General features: G+C 41.0%; 1 protein-coding gene across 2 annotated transcripts in view; it reads right to left on the bottom strand.

The window, feature by feature from the left end:
• The window catches only part of khdrbs3 (KH domain containing, RNA binding, signal transduction associated 3), a 117,990-nt gene extending 101,197 nt beyond the window's left edge, over positions 1-16,793 (bottom strand). For both annotated transcript variants that reach the window (XR_005073177.1, XM_037090694.1), the window contains exon 1: positions 16,284-16,793. Coding sequence is in view for 1 of the 2 variants with exons in the window: in XM_037090694.1 (XP_036946589.1) it covers positions 16,284-16,374 (91 nt within the window). In the remaining variant the exon portion in view is untranslated. The remainder of the gene's footprint in view (positions 1-16,283) is intronic.
• Between the last annotated feature and the right edge of the window lie 276 nt (positions 16,794-17,069).

The raw sequence follows: 17,069 nt of genomic DNA, 5'->3' as shown, positions 1-17,069 counted from the left end.
CTATGTCTTGTTTTTGGAAATTAAACAGTGAAATGAACATAATGAACCAAATATGAATGCATGAATTTACATTGTTTTGTGAATCCCGGACTTGAATTTGTGCATACTGTGAATTGTAAAAAAAACCTGTGGATGAAACAGAATTAGAATTCTGCCGAGAGCCCTCGCTCCTCTCTGTAACAACCTCTACAGAAATGGAGAGGATATAAGAAAAACATCACAGGAGTGAGCCCAGGATCACCACTTTAACTGTGAAGGAAGCGGCTTTAAATGAGTGCCTTGTGATGAACAGAAGATGCCTCCTGTAAGTTTGGCTCTTCCCTCTCAGCGGGGGTCACAATTATCTCTCACTGAGCGACCTGAGGAGCACAGTGGGGGTAATGTACTTCTGACAGAGAGATCTATGACACATATAGAACAATTTATCCTACAGCACTGTAGATTCCTGCTTCCTCGAAGGCTTTGCGTAAGGGAGTAAAGGGAGCAATAAGTCAAGTGTTTGCACTGATGTCACTTTACTCAAAGGGTTAGATATGTGTATTAGTGGACCCCGATATTTGGCTTTTGTTACACATTAAATATTGATCAGAGATGTGATCCCGCTCTGATACGTGGAGGCTCCTCCCTGGCCACAGCGCAAAAGAAAAGTCTGCAGACTCATGCACTTGACTTTATTTTCGGATTATAGATTTTTAATCATACATCTTCAGTAAATTAAATATTCTGTTAGCAACCTCGTGTGTCTTGAGAGTTTTGCGTCTTGATGTTTCAGAGTATTTTCCGCCATGAAAAGATTAAAACTGAATCCCGAAAAATGTGTCATTTTTTGGCGTTCAAAGATAAAATAATTGCAGAGAAAGATGTGACAATGGCAAAACATTTCAACTGTCAGCACTTACATTATTGAGATCAGCCTTATTGGTTATAGTTTATAATTCATTATAAGCGAAATTGTCATGAAATAACTACAGTCTATATTGAAAATGATTTGTAATCTCTTGCAGTGCTGCCATTCTTCTCCTGTTCAAACGCTTAATTAAGTGCAATCATTTGAAAAGCTAATGACAGCGGTTCACAAATAAGTACAAAAGTAGGGCGCTGATATTAATACTCCTTTGTTTAGTCCAAATGTGTGTGAGCAGATGTTCCAGTAAATAAAGCAGCCCTCACACAGTGACCTAACACAATGCGCGCAGCAAGGTCCCCTGTGTTTGTGTTTTGTTTTGTAAATCAATGCACTTTCGCTCATTGATTTTGAATACGATGCTCCTCGTGCATGCAGCTGCTTCATTTATGTTACAAGGTTACAGGCTCTCTGCTCATGCACGCCACCTGCTCTGGCATTCTCACCGTCGGCTTTGGGCTTTCAGTAATACCGTTTCGATTTCAACACTCCCTGTGCCCTCAGACGCTGGATTTGACGCAGGACCTCCACGGCTCACTCGACCCCAGAAACACAGCCTCTGATTCCTGGCCCTGAAATAGAATCCACTCCTCTGGGTGTCTCCCCGGATCTTGTGTTCTTATCAGCTCCTCCAGGATGAGAAGTTGTCAATACAACAACCACAGAGAAAGAAAACCATTCCTTCCCCCTACTTCTCGTATCAACGCAGCCCATCTTCACACAGAACCAGCCTTGGTCAGACAGCAATTAAAACCCCGGCCCTCCGGTGGATGGGTGGGCACACACGAACCACAGATCTATAAACTTGATTTCTATCCATTCACCTCTCGCAGCCTCCCATCGACACGCCAGCTCAGGAGGCGTCGGCAGGTCGGACAGCATGCCTGCTGTAATTACAATCATATTCGCAAGAGCTGCATTACACGTGACAGCAAAGGATTGAGTGGTTATACTTGTCATCCAGTCACTAATGAATGAGCTGCTAAATAAGGAGCTACAGCTGTATTGTATGGAGTTTTAGTATAATGAATATATGTTTCAGAGCAGCTGTCCACTTGCAAAAATACATGTTGTTTCTCCTATTAAGCCAGAAAATCTTGCAGTCATTTATCTAAGATACTTCAAGCAATGTTCTATTTTTATTTATTCATTCATTTTTTTTTTTTTTTTTGGCAACAAATCCCATCACATCATCAAATAGTTGATCCACTTAATAAGTATTCTCAGATACAGGGTATATTTTACAATATTCATTTGGCTATATTGCCACAATAATTATTTCAATATTTTCAAATCACCTCAAAAGCATTTCAAAAGGCTAGAACTGGGTGACAAAATCAAATGTCTTCATAAAGTTGTTGTCTTAATTCTGTAGGTGTGAATATTTGTACTTTGATTTTTGATCAATAGTCATCAGTCTCAAGTATAAGAACAAGTAGAACAGTCTGGTAAATTCAGAAAATGACATCATTTTAGTGTAATGCAGCCTTTGAAACCAGGAAAAGACAGCACTAATGCTATATCATATAAAGATCCAATATCTATAGTAGACATTTATGCTCTCATATTACACAAAAAAACCCTCATGTTTATAATGCCCAGCTGTAATCTGATATATATAATCTGTGCCATAGAGCTCCATTGTTGTCCAAGAACTCTTATAAACACAGCAGTGAGCCCCACTACAGTGTATTTTAAATCAGCTACATCTACACCACCCTGCTGCTGTAAATACCCCAAAGAGTTCCAAATGTCTTTAATCCAGCGCTGAAAATGGTCCCAAAAATGCTTCCTTTTTAGTATTTCAAAACTACCACCAGCTGTTTTAGTAAATTACAAAGTCCTTCACAAAGATGAAGCCATGAATTTGTGAGCGCCACAGCTGAGGAAGTCCAAAAAAAAAAGATTATTCTTTTCTCCTTTAATGGGATTAACTGAGGAATGAAAATGAAAGAAAGTATGGAATAACACCACCTTTATCAATCAACTAATACATCCTCATACCTTAACAACTGAATAGATCTGTTGCAAGCAACTCAACAAAACAATATAGTACTGTTTGCAAAGGTTTAGGCACTAAAACTACTTTGTTAGGTTTGGGAAAACATTGCTGTTTGGGTTAAAATGTCAACAGTACTTCTGAAACTTCAGTTACGTTAAGTATACTGTAGTTATGTTATGTACTTTGTCCTTTAGGAAAAAGAACTAATAGCTCCTGTTTAACCCAACCGTCCACCCCAACTTCCTCGTTTCAGCTACTTTGCCATTCTTCATATCATTTAACCTGACTTCCTCTGTTACTGCCATAATAATTACTACGACCACTAAAGTTTGCTGCCAAACAAGAAATGTAAATATGGGTCATAATAAGCTGCTTGCACAGTATGACTGTAAATCACCAGTTTCACCGATACAATATTTGCAAATGCCGAAAAGTCTGGCATGATACCATATCAAATGAATTCAATTCAGGGCCCTGCGATCAATGAGACTACATTATACTCCCGTTTAACACAGCCAGAGGCTGCCTACTTTTTCTTTTCTGCTTTTGGCCATAAAAGAAAATAACAATCAATAAATAATTGAACTGTAAAAGAACTGTAAGTGGTTTAAATGTAGTACAGTGTACTTTAAACTGAAGCCCACTAACACACAAAATGTGGCATAAAAACAAGAACATTTAACAAAAGTAAAATTGCCAAAAAACTGTCATCGAGACAAAACAACTGCTTTTTTGCTAGTCATCATTATTAGCTAAAGCCACTGTCATTTTCCATTACAGAAGTAAGTCTAGCATCTATCTATCTAACTTTAGTTATAGATAAACAAATTACATTTTATATTCATACTTTTTCTTACTCACTGTTGGTTTAAGTCATTGTACCTCCCGACAGAACATCATGGTTGAAGTTCAGCCTGCATGCAGACTAACATTCATTCAATTTAAATTATTTCCACACTGCAGCTGGATTCCTGAGAGGAGGATAAATATCATCATCACCTTGTTCTTGCCTGCTTGCCTTTATCTGCCTGGCACTAGCACTGTTTGAATGTCTGGGAAGAAGGTGTGTTTGGACGCACAAGGTCACACAGATGAAATGACTGCTGATCATTTAATCAATATATCGATCCAGATCAATCCTATTGCACGGGTTGACCTACGTATATTGTCATTGTTCTGATGAGGAAGCACTGCATTCAGCCTTTCTGCTGTGGCTGTTTAGTGGTTACATCACTTGTATTTGTCTAAAACATAAATGACTTTAAAATGACGTTGAGTTTACAACAAATACAGTTTAACACTATTCCACCATTCAGGAAGTCATGGTTTTCCGAAGTTTCCTAGAATTGAGGATCATTTAATGGATTCAAAAGACGCAGCTTCCTTATCCAGTCTTGTTGAATACTGACCTTATTTTCGATGCACTGCACCTGCACTGACAGCTCACATAATAATTTTAGGAACAATTAATTTCTCCTTGAGTACTACTGATTTATCTTCTTTTTTAAAAACATACAAATAACAGCATATACCTCTATGGCTCTGCCTAGGTCAGTTCAGCTTGGAGAACATCTGTCCCTTTTAAATAAAGGTTTGTATAATTAAAACGCCGATCTATTGCTTTTGTGAGAGCCACGCACTCCTCACAGTCTGCTGCAAGGCCCTTACCGAAAAACAGACTCTCCACTGAGGCTCCGAACCTTTTCTGCAGAATAATGATGGCCGCGGAGAGCAAAGAGAGAGGCAGAGCTTTAACAAGCAGGAAGACAGACAGAGATCCACTTCCAGGTCAAGCTTTAACAAGGCTCTTATTGGGCAAATCCTAGGTCAAACTTTAACAAGAGGCGCCGCCAAATGGCACGGCCAAGGAGCACATACGAGCCGTCAGCTGGAGTGTCAAACGGACGGCAGCAACAGGATGATTTTATTAGTGTGGAAAGAGTGGATAACGGGCTTGTCATGAGGGTCGTATATCCTGCTTTGACCCCATGTTTATGGTTTGCCTATAAGACTTAATGAATGTTTTACAGCCAATTGCAACACGGGCAGTGACATATTAACAAGCTGACAAAAAACAATACACACGCTACATCTGCTCGCCGCACCATATTAACAGAAATGAGGCGAAGATATAATCCATTCTAAACACGTACAAATTGCACACTGCGCTTTGCATCGTATAGTATAGTATATTTCTAGAGGTCCCGTTGGCACGCTATGTATGATGGAAAAAAAGGGCACAAGAAACAGAGGGAGATGTCCCGAAAAACTCCGAACACAATTAGGCTTTAATATCAGGCTCTTAAAATAGAGACGGGGGGACACAGCGAAGCAAGCAGCCCAGCAGGACGCGAAGAAAGGTCTCCTGACACTGGTGGTAAATGAGCATCCGTCTCTCCTCCTCTCTCACTACAACACAGGAGAACTTTTACTGCTCCAAAAACCCAGAAAGTACACTTTACTTTCATTTTACTGACATCCCTCCACCCTCGCTCATTAAACATTCATGCCTCCTCTTCTTATTCTGTTTGCAAAAAAAAAAGGTGAGCAGGACATTTAATACTTTGGGTGTAGCTGAAATTGAATTGTATGATTCCTGCCAGCTGCAACCGGTGGTGGAATTTAATTACAATTGTAAGATACTTGTATTTTACTTGAGTATCTCCATCGTAGCTTTCGATTCTATTTCACCACAGCTCAGAGGCATTTTTTTGTACTTTTTACTCAAACTCTCCGACAACTTTAGTTAGGCCGCTAGACACTTTGCATACTGAGATTAACCAAAATATAAATCACACTACACTGCAGTATTGCAACTTTTGCTGAGGTAAAAAGATATCAGTACTTCTTTCACTCCTGGCTAAATCATACATATCTACTCTGTACATTCCTTGTCTTGTGATCTCCCCCTAAGATCAAAAAGCAAACCGCAGAAATTTCTATTATTCATTCTGGTTTCACGGTGCCGCCCGCTAGCATTACTTAGACATAATGCTCTACCTGCTATCTGTCTACGTCGATGATAACATATTTTGATACAGCCAATCAAAGGGACACCCTTGGAGCTCAGTCGGTAGAACATGTGCCCCATGTTCAGATGCTGTTTCCTCGCCGGATCAACCCAGAGTTCAAATCTGCCTACCTTCCCTGTCAAATAAAGGCAAAAAAAAAAATGAAATAAAAAAAAAGATGCAGCCAAACGAGCAGCAACTTCTGCATTTTTATCATGGACAGATGCTCAGCAGCCTGCTACACAACACAAGCACCACAGACTGAACAACAACCCACATCAGCTGTTTCCTTCTCAGATCCAACTGACAAACAGGAGCACACGTCTTGTCCGACACCTTCGCTCGATGTGGTGGCTGTGCTGTGGTCCTTACTCTTCAACAACACCAAAAATACAACAGTGTCTGCCTATGACATGTGGAATACTTTGTCTCTTTTTTTCTAGCGTTACAGCAGGACTCTGGCAGCCTGCCAGCGGCTGTCAATCAAACACAGAAAAGGGACACGCCCATCCAGTCAGCTGAAACCAAAAGCAGCGTTTCTGACATGTTCCATTTCATAATAAGAACTATTAAGGATACATTAAAAACATTGGCATGTTGACATCATTTTTGACAACAAAAGAGATGACTAAATGCAATTTCTAAAGCATGCTAAAGCATCAAAAAGGATCTCTGCCAGTAATGGTTACTTATGGAAGAATGATGCTGTTTAGTAATGTTTCGTCACTGTCATCACAGTGACATTTATCGTTCATTTATCATCACTGAAGAATGTAATCTGGTTGTTATTTTTAGGTTTCCTTAAGAAGTATTATATACATATATGTGTGTGTGTATACATACACAGCATTACCCCTCAACTACAACTAAACAAAATGAAATAATACAAAACAACTTCCTTGACAATGGTACAAGTCTAGAATAATAGATCATAACCGGGGTTGTAAACCAGAGTTCATACAGAGGCGGTGTGGATGACAGAGGTGCACTGAGGACAGAAAACAGAGCTTCTTTCCTTTTATCCTTGTTGGGCTGTAACATCTGCTGCTCAGCACAGTCGACTACGCTGAATCTCAAAGTATCAGAGACTGGATTGGAGGCAATTTTTTCAACCAAATAGAAATTCTGTGGGGATTAAATAAATGTAACCTGCAACAAAATTGCTACAATCACGAGAAGAAAAATGTCAGATTTTCAACATAGTCAACCTATCTGTGAGCCCTTGAACTATGCCCACTGACTAGATAGGTGCTTTAAAAAAACATTTTTTGAGCTGAATAATATCTAATGCAAAGGATTGGACTCAGAAAGGTAATAAAGAAGACTCCATACGTAGTGGGCACATTAATTCTCCCAGTGTCAGGGATGGAGAACCTGCTAAACTGTACAAATTCCCATAACAGCGTAAAAAAAACACACAAGGTTATCATCTTCAACCTTGGCTATTTTTTCCATGTCACAGTGATGTTTGAGGGGAGCTCTGAATCATAATATTGTACCTTACACAGTATTTACCGAGAGTGTAGGTGACTTACACCATCTGTTTATAAAGCAACAGGCTCAGGCAGACACTCTGCCAGCAAAAAGGCACAAGGTCCCTGGGCTTATCTTGGTAGAGGTGTGCTGCTGCTCCTCTGCACCAGCGAGGTGGAACGATAAACATAATTAAATTGAGTTGGATTACACAAAATGGATCGGATCAGTTGAAAAGGTGGAGAAGCTAATCCAGTGCAATCCACTCTATTGAGGTGCCAACCGCACAAAATGACATAAATAAGGAGGAGGGGAAGGGATGCGGTGGCTGGGGTGGGGAGATCAAGGCGGGGGGGGGGGGGGCAGGACGGACCGCTTCAAGTAAAAACAAGCTGCAAAGTCAAATATATTAAGTGTTTGGTTTAAAATAAAGACAATAAAGAGCTGGGCTTTAAATACCCTCACTCGTAACTGACTCTGAAACTAAAATTAAACTCTCTCATCATAAAAGGATGTTCCTGTACATGTGCCGAGCGTCGAACGTGTTTGGAAAGCTTCCAGAGTGTCAAAAATGAATAGGCAATGCATTCACACCACACCCCTCCTTTGAGGAAGAAGTGGGAAATCACACTTGTCTTTCATCACAGCGGCAGTGATTGAGTCATGGATGAGACACCACTCCTTTGAGTTTTTCACCTGTAAGTACAGTAAGTACACTGAAAATGTGTTTTACAAAAGCAAAGACTGAGGCATATGGAGTGAAAGCAGGGGTCAAGAGTAGCCTGGGAGTTTCTATATTTTCTTTCAAGGCTGAACTTTTTTATTTATCACTAACACATCTATGACAGGACTCCCATAACCTCTTTTTTTTTTCTTCCATTTGGACTCCCATTCCATTTCGCTCCTCCATTTTTTGTCCTCCCCCCTCAGATTGCATTTTCCCTTTTGTAACAGACTTTGGTACAATCCCCTTACAAATAACCTTTCCCAAGGGAAAGAGACTCTTACTTTCTCTACAGCCCTGCCAGCCCACTCCTACCCTCTCTTTCTTTCTTTTCCATCCCCATCTCCCTTTGTCTCTCCGCCTCAGGCACAGTAAACAGATTGATACAGTCTCAGGGTTTCTCCTGCTTTTCAAACTAATCCAATGTAATCCTGGTCTGTCTGCATCCTGGCCGGCAGCTCTGTGGAGCACATTATCACCCAATAAAATGATTATTGATGACCAGGGCTCCTCTGAATGTCCACCCTGCAGGTAGATGTCTAAACCGCCTGTTGAAATGGAAAGAATTGTTTTTACCAAATTAAATGTGGCTAAAGCACCAAACATAAAAAAATGTAAAGTGGTGGAGACTGGTATGTAACACAGATTTTGAGCCCTTTTTACGTAAATTCTTTTCCTAACCCTCAGCCTGACCTGTACTGTGCATTAACACAAATTACTTCTGACTTTACGAGGACTTTAGCCTTTTGACGCCTTTTGGTACTTGATACCTCTTTGTAAAAAGTGTGCCACAAATTATTTCCCTTAATTTCCTGAATCAACTAACAATTAGGCTATTTACTCCAGAAATCACACATCGCAGTATATCATGTGCTAGCTAGCTAGTTTAATCAATGACGCTGAAAGCTAACTTTTACATCTCTTGTACGGCAATCCTAGTTATTCCATCCCACAAGCTATTTTGGCCATTGTACGACTATGATCTGTGAAGAAAACAGTAGGGGAACCCCAAGGTGACATAATGTTAACTAGAGGCCATCAAATCAGACATCCGTTTGTCCAAAATGACACCAGTGCGCTCAAACAGTAAACTTCTCTGGAAATGTCATCATCAGAAATTTGCCCAAGAATCTTTATTCTGCATTATGATCTCTAAAGCAAAAAAAGTTTTTAATTTCAGCACATACTGGATAACATATACACTGATATGAATGAAGTAGGCCAACGTTGGCCAATATTCTAGGGAGCTCTAACATTAATGTCAACATTCCTCATGATTTGCGTAAATGTAATAAACTATTACTCTTTTGCTAAAATGGTACTACATTTGGTGAAGTGTGCATTATGACATAAAAAAAAAAAAATGCATACAAAAAATGTCACACCTTACTCAGCCATACCATAGACCCACCAACAGACACTTCTGAGTGAGACATGTAATATCAGCTTACAGCAGACTCTGGCCTAAACAAGTGCAGTTTGCATTATTTAAGCTGCCTTGGCCAGCCGCTTTAATTGAGTCTCCGCTCGGATAGACGTCCACGCAGACAGCTCAAGGCAAGCCCTCGGCAACGTATGCATGCAGGTGGAGGAGGAAAATGCACATCTTTGTGGCATTTGAAATATGAATGCAGCATTTATACCAGGACAGCATGTTCAACATTAAAATTTGACAGTCTCAACATTAAATCAACAAGCTGAGCCCGAGGCCAGCTTTGTACCAGGTGGAGACTGTACCCCTCGCAATATGGAGGATGGGATTGCATGGACGATGATGGAATCGCTGTTGAGATGCGAGCAAAAGACCGACGAATGAACAGCTGGAGAGGAGAAAATGCAACTAATGAGATCTGTTTTGTGGCATGACTCATCAACGGGGGTTCAAATAGAAACAGGCCGGAGAAAGTCATACTGGGACAGTCACGTGTTATTGAATTTTGTTCGAAACAGACTCACAGTGCAGTCACCGAAAAGCATTAAGATATCTGAGTTATGGCGCTAACTGTGAAGCACTTTCTTTTTCACTACCTCTCCTTGCTTTTCTGTGCTAAACCTCTTAGACTATCTGTGTTTGATTTTGCCTTATAACAATATACCCGTACAAATTGTGTAACTTCAGGAGAAAATGATCAAAAGTCAGAAATGAAGAGTTCTTTCCTGGCTTTTGATTCCAACTTTTGATGTCAGTTTTCAACACTTGATGCTACTCACACATTTTAAACTCTATTTGAAAGGTTTTGAGGTTTTCCTAATCAAGCTATTTAAAACGTTTTGGGCAGAACTCAACAACAAGCCAAATATCATACACATTTGACAGATTATGGCTTTATAAAGCTGACTAAGCTTCAGCCCCTTTTTTTTCTTTCTGGCTACATTCCAGTTGTTAGACAGTGTCAATTATGCTCATCCAGGTGGAGCTAGAAATGACTGCACGTGGCTGTGTTCCAGCACTGATATATTTGATGACTTCTCATTGATAACTACAGTGTCTGTTTGTTTACATGCACTGGAACACAGAGCACTCATATTAATATTTCGGGTCTGACATTTAACTGCATTAAAGCCTATCAAGTGCTGTATCTGAGTCAGGAAAGTACTAAATCACAGCATTACTGGCTCATCACAGCTCCCATAACGAGTGAGAACATGCGTCCCGCATACGCAGTGAAATCAATGCAACTACGTGACTCGTTGTGTCGTGTAAATGAGATGCTGTTAGGTTATATAGCTGGGGTCTGCCTGTCTTTGTCCTGGCCTACATCGATCCCAGCGAGAGCTGTAACAAAGTCGAGACAGAGCTCTGCAAACACCTCCACTGTCAGCAGCCTTCCGCGGCTCGTCTGAATGCAAAGCGGGTAGCTGGAGATCCCCTGTCTGCCCTCTTCCAGTTCACTTGCAAGTTCACTACATCCGCGGGTCAAATCACCAGTCAGCTCTCGGCCTCGGGCAGGTCCAGGGCTGCGGCTGAGCCTCCACCTCACTGTGTGGCTCAGCTTGTCGGCCAGCCGCAGATCTACAGATCATTATCGCTATCAAGCACTGTTTCCCCAACAAAACGATATCGCTGCCTTTGATCCTTTGCCAAAGCTTATTTTTGTTCACTTCTGGGCATTCTAACCCAGGAACTGCTCTCACTCGGAGCAAAACTCAAGCACGACTAAAAATACTCCTCTGTTCTGTTGATGAGATGGAAATGTATGACTTAACGACGGGGGCATCGTAGGATAAGGATACTTTCCCACACCTGCTCAGTCTGTGCAGACGATGTAGGTCTTTGGGGTTGGTGTTTTTTCTTGTTATTGTTTTTCTTTGTGGGGAGGCTCTCCGAGGCTGTTAATGTAATGCAAACATTGTGCCAGGCTCCTGCTGTGGAATATCCAATTAAAAAGCAATAGATATGGAGTTAATGTGCAGCACTGAGGTTAGGACGTCCAAACTGGGCCAGAGGTCCTGAAACATTCAGAGTGGCCTGCACGCTGCTCCACATCCACACACTGAACAAACAGAATACATCTGCTGCAGCCGCTGACGTGTTATTGTTTATGAACATTGTCTACAAAAATCACACAAAGATAATATTTATATACTGCTGAGCCATGTGAATTATACTGTAATGATAAGTCTTAACAGCTTTGATAATAACGATATGCATAATGATTATAATTATGTTCTTTATGTCATTAACAATACTTGAATGTTGTCTTTTGTCTAACTTTTAAATTATATATCATTTTATATATTTGACATATAATTGTCTGTGTGACAGCGCTCTTTAGAATTGACATATTTTTCATACCGTTTACAATGTGCTCCTGCTAAACATGTTAATTACTTTTGGGACTGAGGTGGATTATTTATAACCCTGGGCCGAGTGGAAGGTTAAGTATTAGACCTGACAACGAGCCTACATAGGATCAAACTGTCCATTTAAATACATATGTGTGCAGGCATTACTCAAAGGAAAAATAATACTGTTAATGATTCTGACAATCACCTCATCAATTAAATATTCTATTAAGTATACTCTTCTTGATTCTATATACATTTGAATGGAATATTACAGAATTTTGGTCTGTTTAGCTGATAAAACAAGGTTTTACAACACATAGTGACAGGCCATCTTTTGATATTTCAACCCAATCCCCAGAATATGTGTCATGAGTAAACGTTCCTGCAAACCACAGGTAATTTCAGAGAAATGTGACATTTCTCTGCAATGCATCTTGACAAGTTTTTCCAATTCGGTACTCAATTTCAAGGTGTGACAACGCTGCTCTTACAATCTGGCAAGGTTCAGGCACAAAATACCAGCTGAGGTCACCACAAATACAGTTGGAAACTGTCACAGTGTCTTAAAACCATCCAGTGGTTTCACATGTAAAAAAGTTTAAACGCAGTCTCGAGAAAATAAACAACTATTGGGAACAAGACTATTTGCTAAGTAGCAAATGACATGTACAAAAGTGAATCCATCAGTGGCTGATGAGTGAGTTTCCTGAAGATTTAAACTAGAGCTCATAACCTAGTAAGTAGACTGTGCTCTCAATTTAAATAAAAAAAAAAAATAAATAAGTTTAAATGAATGTAATTAATGAAATCATCTTGAACAGTACTAATTAATTAATTAGTTCACTAGTGGTGACTGCTGCACTGAGTGACAAGCTAACATTAGGCAGTTGTGATTTACAAAGCCCTACCTTTATCCACACCTTTCAGATGCTTTTGTGCCTTGACTTGTTAGGAAGGCTTGCAAGTTTTTCTTTATTTTGCATTAGCGAAGACAACGGCAAATCATAGTTTACTGAGGCCAAAGGGTCAGATTGAATATTTAATTTTCTCCCATGTTAGACCAGCAATTAGAATTTCAAATCATTAAGTGACTAAAGTTAATTTGTTTTTCTGTCAAACTGTTTCCAAGGTCAAGGATGCACCTTCACATACCAAGTGATAACTGATAAACAAACACTGGAAGTAGGTGCTGCTTGCACCCCTTGTGCCTCCATTTACAGTAGAGCAGCACAGATTTAATGTAAATCACAGATGAACTTCGTGTCACCTGAGGTATTTTCTACATCTACAAGCCTGTCAATAATATGCTGCTGAGGATGTTTCACTCCACGTAGGCTGCTGGTCCTGCTTGTCTCTTGTTTTGGCTTAAGATATTTTTTCCAGCTCCGAGTGTCTGCAGCTGACTGTATGAGGCTTGTCACAGGGGCAGAGATATGGTCCTTCTGGGAAAGGAGCACTGTGAATGCCCAAACTTATCAAAGCAGCCCGCCCCATCCCCGAGCTCCCAACACAATGCTCCCCTAATTTCTCCTGAATGGAAGTCTCCCCAGACCTGGAGTAATCTCATATTCGCCACTTGCACGCAGTCACTCTAGTTACTCTAGCTCTGTTCCCTGCTTCCTCCCCTGCCAATTGCATAATCAAGTCCAGAACTCATCAGCAAGATGGCAGAAGAAGTGCTCTATTAAGCTGCATCGTGTTCCATCTGTTGTGTAAGAGAGAGATAACAGTATTTACAGTTCTGGAGTTTGTGGCAGACTGTTTCGGCCAAATTTTGTGCAGCGCAGAGTTCTGCTTACTTCATAAAATGTCACGGATTAATTCTGCCACTTGCGATGGTGTCCAACTGCAATCTTTGCCCTCGACAGAAATATCACAAACTAACTTTATTGGAAGAAGACTTGATATGAAGAACTTGTCTTAGGTAAAACCATTTGAATGTTTGAAAAAAAAAAAAAAACACAGGGGAAACATTCACTCTGTAATTCTTTTATGGCTTGTTCTGCCTCGTCTTTTAAGTATTCAATCATTTTTATTTGATTTTGGGAATGGGCCAGTACTGCTATAGCTCTAGACCTGCAGTACAGATGTAAGCCTTTAAGAGAGACTCTGTCAAGGAAGTGGTTGCTAAGTGTCTTTCAACTGGCATCAAGTATTCAGCGCTCCGGTCTTGGTGAGGAGGATGTGTTCTTTAAAAAACGAATAACCCAGATTTGAGTAAGGAGAGCAGCTGATAAAAAAAAAAAAAAAAGTGCTGAGTACAACACAGCCTTATCTTCCTCACAGACTGGAATGAATTTACCTTTACATGAATCAGCTTCCTGAAAGGTGCATTAAGTCCTTTCTTTCAAACAAGTCTCAAATCGGCGTCGATATTGTCGAGCCGTCGCGTCCATTACTCCGACATACACTGAATGAATAGAAGGCAGCGGTTCCACAAGTATGGAGTTATTTCATTTTACACATCACCGTATTAAGAGGCAATAATAAACTGTGTGGGGCTAAAATTGGAATCGCTGGGTCTTCCGTTTCTGTACACTACGGTGAAGCGTGTGCCACATTTTCTTAAAGCGGCACATTACAATTAATGTATTATTAGCGAGCTATCTGAGGACAGAGCAGGAGCGGCAAACTCTTTCATGTCAGGAACAATTCCGAAACGTTAATTCATTTCACCACAAGACCCAAATTAAAATGAATAAATCTGATTTTATCAGAGAGGAAGACTTTTCTTTTTTCATTTGTGATCATTTGAGAAAGAAACTTAGGGGAAGAAAAAAAAACGATTCAGTTAATTTGATTCAGTCGTGAGTCAACTAATCGATGAGTCGCTGAAGAGAAAATTAATCAAGGAATCATTTTCTATTAGCTGATTAATCCAATCATTTCTCCTTCTTGCTTGATTGTGAACTAAGTATCTTTGGATTGTTGGTCGGACTAAACAAGATATTTGATGACATCACATTGGGCGTGAGGAAGCAGTGAGAGACATTATTTTCCAGATTGATTTCCCAGTTAATTAATTGAGAAAATAAACAGCATTTTATTTGCATTATTTGCAGCCTTGTAGTCATACTGTAGCTTTAGAAAAGTGACAGTATACCTAAGAAAATAAATTCTGTTATTTTGTCACTTTGGTAAACTCCAGCAAGTAAACAGCATTAAAATTAAATCGTGCCTCACTTTGCCCAGGCCCCTCTGGAACCCTTTTAAAGGACCCCTTGAGGTCACGAGTTTGGGAAGCAGGAACTAGAAGGGACTTGTCTGTCTGGATAAAAAAAAAAAAAACAACTTGGTGCAGAAGCTGCATCTGAGGCTTCAATAGAATTAGTTACAGTGCAGCAGGAGGACTGTTTACACACTAGTGCTCCTCATCTGTCACCTTTTTTAAGGCAACAATATTGCACTAGACCCCAGACAAAGACCACGAGTGGCACTTGAAGGATGCCACTTGGATGCTGTAACAGTGCACGTCCCACATGAGGAGCTCCACGAGGCTGCGTCTGAAGAAGTGTTTGCACAAAAATTCAAGCTTCCAGCTTCAAAGCAGAGGGCTGTGCAACGGATTAATTAAAGCGTCTGCGAGCGGTGCCGCCACTGCTGCTGATGCTGCTCCAGCCGCTCAAAATTCCATTTCAGTCACGTCCACTTCTTCAAAGGGGGGAAACACATGTACATTTGAATAAGGGTGTGATTATTCCACTACTTGCAACACGGCTTACACATGTCTGCATGGGATTGAGATGACTGCAGACTGCAAAGTGGGATGTCAAGTGGTCTCAGTGCTTCACTGCTGTTTCCATCCAAGTAGCTGCTGGCTGTGATCTGTTATTCCAACTGATGTAGGTGCATTCTCTTTACGTGCATTCACTTTGTCATCAGTTACCTTATTTTCTGTTATTATTATTATTTTCTTAATGTTACCCCAGCTTGACAGCAAAAACAGCATCATTAGCTCATTTAGGGTGTGAATTTCATCACGTGTGGTCTTGTGGATCAGAAATGAAAAGTTTGTTGACCTGGGCGCTGAATTCACTCGAACCTGCCCCTGCTTGCTGAGCTCCACGCCACAGAAGGCTGGCTGTGGCACCTTTTTGCTGCATGACAACTTGGCAAAAAAAAAAAAAAAAGCGCCACGACGCCGAAAAGGACCTCCGCTTATTTTAGTGTGACCGAAAACAGGAAATTGTAAGTAGTAGCACAAAAAAACCCAAAAAAAAAAACAAAAAAAAAACATCGTATTTATAGACTAAAGTAGGCGGGCTGGTGGAGTCATGTAGCCCGCAGCCCAGCGCCGAGATGTTAGACCTGAGCGCTGTGCTGCACACTCACACACGCGGCTTCAAGTGTTTACTTCGGGATTCGAGTGCGGACTCTTACCTTGGTCCAGTAGCCGGAGGGAGTGCTGAAAAGACGGGTCCAGCGTGTCCTTCTCTGCCATAAGCTCCGGCAAGTACTTTTCGTTCTCCATCTCTCTCTCTGTCTCTCTCTCTCTCTCTCTGTCTCTCTCTCTTTTCCTGGCCTCTGGGCTCCGAGTGAGCGACTCAAATGTAATTCAAGTTAATAGAGAAAAAAAAAAAAGAAAAAGAAAAAAACACAAAACTTGCTCAACGTCCGAGCTCCAAGTTAGCTCCAAATGTGAGGCAAGAGGGGGGGAAGAAAACGCGGGCGATAATGTTCGCTACAGGAGCATTTCTCTCAAGTCCTCACACACAGACACACGCACAAACACACACGCACACACGCGATAAAATATGGCCGGGAGGTTGCTCTGTTTTGTTTTTATCCCATGCGAGTGTCGTTGAGCCAGCAGAGCCCCGATACGCATCACAGCCGGACTGCAGTTTTCCTCTCCTCTCTCTGGGCGGACAAGGCTCTCTGAGGCGCACTCTGTTGTATCCAGTGCTCAACTGAGGCGGCGGCAGCGATTGGTCACCGCGCAGGAGTGGGGGGCGGGGCGACGCGCTGGAGCTGTCCGCGGTGCTGAGTCCCGCCACTACCATCTCATTATCATAAAGTCAGCGCGAGCGCGGGACGCCAAGGCGCAGGGGCTGCACCTGACACCTGCCGTTTTTATTTTCATCCAATCACTGATCAAATCAATCATTTTCAAAATGCAAACGGTCACTAGTAACTAAAGTAATCAAATAGAGTAAATGAGGAAAA

Source organism: Acanthopagrus latus, chromosome 3 (genome assembly GCF_904848185.1).
Source record: "Acanthopagrus latus isolate v.2019 chromosome 3, fAcaLat1.1, whole genome shotgun sequence".
In the NCBI taxonomy this organism is placed as follows: Eukaryota; Metazoa; Chordata; class Actinopteri; order Spariformes; family Sparidae; genus Acanthopagrus; species Acanthopagrus latus.
Note: the sequence above shows the minus strand (reverse complement) of the source record. Positions and strands in the feature narration are given on the sequence as shown.